Genomic DNA, 5755 nt, shown 5'->3' on the forward strand with positions numbered 1-5755 from the left:
GATGTAACCTTTAAAGTAGAGGTAAAGCATGATTGATAAAATTTAATAGAAATATATTATAGGCTTTAACTTTCAAAAATAAAGATACGACATGATTGGTAAAATTAAATGCTTTAAAAATAAATAAAGTTAAAGTAGGAAGATAAAATCCAACCAATCACTCCCCTATCGAATCATTTTCTTGATTTGATCCTTTGAAATTTTATTTTAGTGCTATACTACTGATAAAGACCTTTTCTTAACTTTCTTTTAATTTTCTTCCTCAGCAATTCGTATATGTGGATTTTGGTGATGTTGTAATTTTCTTTTGTTCTAGTTTATCCCAATTTAAAAATAGAAACAGTTTTCATCATGCTGACAAGGAAATAGCCTAGCAGTTTTAAGAAAAAAAGACAAAATTAATTTTAGCGTTTTTAAGAAACCAAAGCGCTACACCAACTGAAATTATGTTCACAACACATAAATATTTTTTTTACCTGTTCCACGAATTCTATATTAACTACTACAGTTTGCTATTTTTGTTTCATTTCTAAAATAGAAAAGAAAATCGGTGGTTTATGTTGGCCTTTCTTTCATTAAAGGCTTTGTCGCCACAACATTATCTATTAAGCAAGCTATTAGGCCATTCCCAAGGTTTTTCACCACCATGACCCGAAGAACAATGGGGAGGCCTTATGGCTTCCTTCTCCTCTTCTTATTTATCATTTTCGTCATTGTACATTCTGCAGCCGGTCTCACTAATGAGGAAACTTCGTTTCTCACCAAACGTCAACTTTTGGCTTTGTCAGAAAATGAAGACCTTTCTGATGACATGGAATATGAAGTCGATTTAAACCTCAAGTTTGCTAATACCCGACTTAAAAGGGCTTATATTGCCCTTCAAGCTTGGAAAAAAGCAATATACTCTGATCCCTTTAACACCTCAGCTAACTGGATCGGTCAAAACGTGTGTTCTTATAAAGGTGTATTCTGTGCGCCGGCGCTTGATGACCAAAGCATAATGGTTGTAGCAGGAATCGATATTAACCATGCAGATATAGCTGGTTATTTGCCTCCTGAGCTAGGTCTATTAACCGATGTCGCATTGTTTCACGTCAATTCTAACAGATTTTGCGGAGTAATTCCAAAAAGCTTGTCAAAGCTAACGTTAATGTACGAATTTGACGTGAGCAATAACCGTTTTGTTGGTTCATTTCCGATGGTTGCTCTTTCTTGGCCATCTTTGAAGTTTCTTGACATAAGATACAACGACTTTGAAGGAAAACTTCCAGCAGAGATCTTCAATAAGGATCTTGATGCTATTTTCTTGAACAACAATAGATTCGAGTCGATCATCCCTGAGACAATTGGGGAATCGACTGCTTCTGTCGTGACATTTGCTCATAATAAATTCAGTGGTTGTATCCCAAAAACCATAGGGCATATGAAGAACCTCAACGAAATTGTATTTATTGGGAACAAGTTGAGTGGTTGTTTCCCAAACGAGATCGGTTCGCTGAACAATGTGACAGTATTTGATGCGAGCAACAATGATTTTGTTGGAAGTTTGCCGTCGAGCTTGTCAAGCTTAGCCAATGTGGAACAAATGGATTTTTCATTCAATAAGCTCACCGGATTTGTCACAGACGATGTATGCAAATTGCCAAAATTGTCTAACTTTACATTTTCTTACAACTTCTTCAATGGAGAGGCTCAAAGTTGTGTTCCCGGAACAAGTCAAGACAAACAATTCGATGATACAAATAATTGCTTACAAAATAGACCAAAACAGAAGCCTGCTAACGAATGTTTGCCGGTGATTACTCGTCCCGTGGATTGTAGTAAAGACAAGTGTGCTGGTGGTGGTGGTGGTGGTGGAGGGGGCGGCGGATCTAGCCCATCACCAAAGCCAACACCTAACCCACCAAAATTGGAAGAGCCATCTAAACCAAAACCAGAAGAATCTCCCGAACCACAACAACCTAGTCCAAAACTTGAGACACCAAAAACATCAGAGCCTTCTAAGCCAAAGGAACCTAAGCCAGACGCACCAAAACAGCAATCTCCTAAACCAGAATCACCAAAACATGAGTCACCAAAATCAGAACAGCCGAACCCCAAACCTGAGTCACCAAAACAAGAGTCTCCTAACCAACAACCACCAAAAACAGAGACGCCACAAATGGGGTCACCGCCAGTAAAACCACCAGTATCAAATGATCCGTACGAAGCATCTCCTATTAAAAAACGACGTCCTCAACCACCGTCAACCGAAGAAATACCATCATCACAGTCTCCAACACCTCATGTATTTTCACCTCCTCCTCCAGTACATTCTCCTCCACCACCTCCGGCATACTCTCCCCCACCACCAGTTTATCCGCCACCACCTCCAGTGTACTCTCCTCCTCCACCAGTATACTCCCCCCCACCGCCAGTTCACTCTCCGCCACCGCCTGTCCATTCTCCGCCACCACCAGTCCATTCACCACCACCACCGGTCCACTCTCCGCCGCCACCAGTCCATTCACCACCACCGCCAGTCCACTCTCCTCCACCACCAATCCACTCTCCGCCGCCACCACCAATTTTCTCCCCACCACCACCTACACCAATCTACTCTCCACCACCACCACCAGTTCATTCACCGCCTCCACCAGTCCATTCTCCACCACCACCACCAGTCCACTCGCCACCGCCTCCAGTTCACTCTCCACCCCCTCCGGTTCACTCCCCACCGCCTCCAGTGCATTCTCCTCCGCCTCCAGTCCACAGCCCTCCACCTCCATTACCTGTCTATTCTCCTCCTCCTCCAGTTTTCTCACCGCCACCAAAACCTACGGCAATTATATCACCGACAACATCTCCAATGGCAAATGTTCCAACACCTTCGTCGGAGACAGACGAAGACTCATCACCAGTTCAGGCCCCAACCTCAGAAACTGAGACCGTCGAGGGACCAACAGAATCAGATCAATCACCAGTGTTCGGTTCAAGTCCTACTTTGACACCAACTCCACTTTCTCAGCCAGATGTAGCTCCATTACCGTCTGGTGAACAAGTCGAAGCACCATCACCATCAACACAACCACCAGTTATAACTGCACCACCATCAAAAAAAGATGATGACAACGATAGTTTCATTCTCCCACCAAACATTGGATTTCAATATGCGTCACCACCACCACCAATGTTCCCCGGTTACTAAACCAACCAACCATTTTTAATATTATTTTGTATCAAATTTGTTTCAAAATATACATTCACAAATTTGTTCACCGTAATATGTAAGTAGATGAGTTTTATAAGTAACATTTCCAAAATGAACTGTAAACATTTATGTAACTTTATGTCTAGCGTAAATTCATCACATTTTTTTTTGAACTTTATCTTTTTAAGATATAGAGTAAGATAGCTCCATTACCGTAGAATTTTTTGTCACTTGTATTTTTGCCTCAAAGTTTGTTTGTTTACTTTCCAAACTAATCCCATTAATAAGCATCTTAAATTTGAAAACTCTGAAATTAAAAAGTGGTATATAACTAGCTTCATTCTTCGTGTGGACATGCAAGACTAGTATTAACTCTCTTGACATGCCCCGGACTTTTTTACTTTTATTAAAGGGAGGATCTTGTTCCACCTTTCATACAAGCAACAGAGCATAGACCGGATTCAAGTTTCATCCCTAACCATCCCGACGAATAGGGGTGGGCGTTCGGGTACCCGTTCGGGTACCCGTTCGGGTTCGGATCGGGTATTTCGAATTTTCTGGTATTTCGGTATAGAGGTGTAGATGGTATTTTTGAACTTTGGGTCGGGTTCGGGTATTTTTAGTTCAGATTTGGTTGTTTCGGATCGGGTTCGGATATTTAGATTTTGAAAAAAAAAATAAATTTTTCATTTCTCATATTTCTTGTATTTAAAAATATAACTTTCACTTAACTAATTTTTTATTTTTAATAGATTGAATGGTTAATAGATTTGGACATGACATTTTGAAACTAAAAAGACATTAATTTGGTTATTGTTTTTAAATTTTGGATGTAATTTTTTGTTAATTCTTGAAATAAAAAGTTTGACATGCATTTTAATTTTTAAATGAGTAGCAAATCATTTTCTCCGTCATTGTATGTATATCATATGAACTTAAAATATGTGTAGTATCAATATAAATATTTTATATAAAATGAGAGATGTAAACTAGAAATATAAGGTTAATTATACATATGATCGGTTATCTTCGGATATCCATTCGGGTTCGGATATTACTCGTTCGGGTTCGGATATCCAATCTTTCCTAATTCAATACCCGTTCGGATATTTTGCTACTTCGGTTCGGATTTCTGTTCGGATTTTTCGGATTGGGTTCGGATGCGGCTTCGGATATTGGGTAAAGTGCCCATCCCTACCGACGAATTACACGTGATGGATCTCTCTCGTCTCTGTTGGATAATTCCAATTAACTTGAGGAGCAAGTTAACTCATTAAAGTGAAATTTGATGGGTTAAGGAAAAAGGAAAACATATCGAGCTTAGGAATGTTTCCATATTATTATTAGGAAAAGATGTAGCTTCGCTCTTAGGAAAAGATGTAGCTTCTTCCTATATAAAGAGTTCTCATGGAGAGATGTTCCATCAAGAAAAAACACATTGAAAGGTTTAGTTTTGAGAGAGTTTCTAAATCTAATAAGAAGAGAAGTTCTTATAATCTTTGTGTTTGATGCAACTTGAATTGGTATCAGAGCTCCAGGTTTCGAAGGTCGTTTACAAGAGGAGTTGTAACTTCGACCAAAACATGGGAGACGATTCTCAAGCACGTGATAAAGGTCTTGAGATGAAGAAGGACATACGATGTCTGATGCTAACATCGACCAACTACACCGTATGGTCGATGCGAATGAAAGTGATGCTTCGTTTATACGAAGTTTGGGATACGATTGATCCAGGGAGTAACGATGCAAAGAAGAACAATATGGCGATTGCTCTAATCTTTCAATCAATCCCGGAGGCGCTAATACTTCAGATTGGAGAACATGATACATCGAAGAAGATTTGGGAAGCTATCAAATCCCGTAACCTAGGTGCTGATCGCGTGAGAGAAGCAAAGTTACAAACTTTGATGTCTGAGTTCGACAAACTGAAGATGACAGACACAGACACGGTGGATGAGTACGCAGGAAAACTTTCAGGCTTAGCATCGAGAGCAGCCGCGTTAGGAGAGATAATGGAAGCATCGATGCTGGTAAAGAAGTTTCTGAAGGGACTTCCAAGAACGAAGTTCATTCACATCGTAGCTTCGTTAGAACAAGTGCTGGATCTAAATTCAACGTGATTCGAAGACATTGTTGGGAGATTGAAGGCTTTCGAAGAACGCATCAAAGAAGAAACCCAAGATGAAGGTCAATTGAAGCTCATGTTTGGAAAGAATGATATGCAAGGTGGTGGAAGCCATAACAACTCGCGAGGAAGAGGCATAGGTAGAGGTTATGGTGGAAGAGGAAGAGGACAAGGAAGGTCTAATGTTTCTGATGGTCATAACAAAGGAGGAGAAGCTTCAGACAAGACCAAGAAGGACTACTCTAAGGTTAGATGTTGGCGATGCGACAAGATGGGGCACTTCGTGTCACATTGTCCTACACGACCAAGAGAAGAAGCTAACCTAACGGAAACACAAGAAGCGGATGCATTATATATGCATGAAGTAGTATTCCTCAACGAAGAGAGAGTGTTTCCTAAGAGGTTTGATGAATGCGATGGAAATACGAGTATATGGTACC

The 5755-nt window shown here is 40.2% G+C and overlaps 1 protein-coding gene across 1 annotated transcript; it reads left to right on the forward strand.

Moving 5' to 3' along the window:
• Positions 1-607: 607 nt before the first annotated feature.
• LOC106425299 (pollen-specific leucine-rich repeat extensin-like protein 1) lies at positions 608-3360 on the forward strand. The gene has a single exon (XM_022713953.2). The coding sequence runs from the start codon at positions 647-649 to the stop codon at positions 3185-3187; it is 2541 nt and encodes an 846-aa protein (XP_022569674.1). The 5' UTR covers positions 608-646; the 3' UTR covers positions 3188-3360.
• Positions 3361-5755: the final 2395 nt, after the last annotated feature.

The sequence above is a fragment of the Brassica napus genome, chromosome C1 (genome assembly GCF_020379485.1).
Source record: "Brassica napus cultivar Da-Ae chromosome C1, Da-Ae, whole genome shotgun sequence".
In the NCBI taxonomy this organism is placed as follows: domain Eukaryota; kingdom Viridiplantae; phylum Streptophyta; class Magnoliopsida; order Brassicales; family Brassicaceae; genus Brassica; species Brassica napus.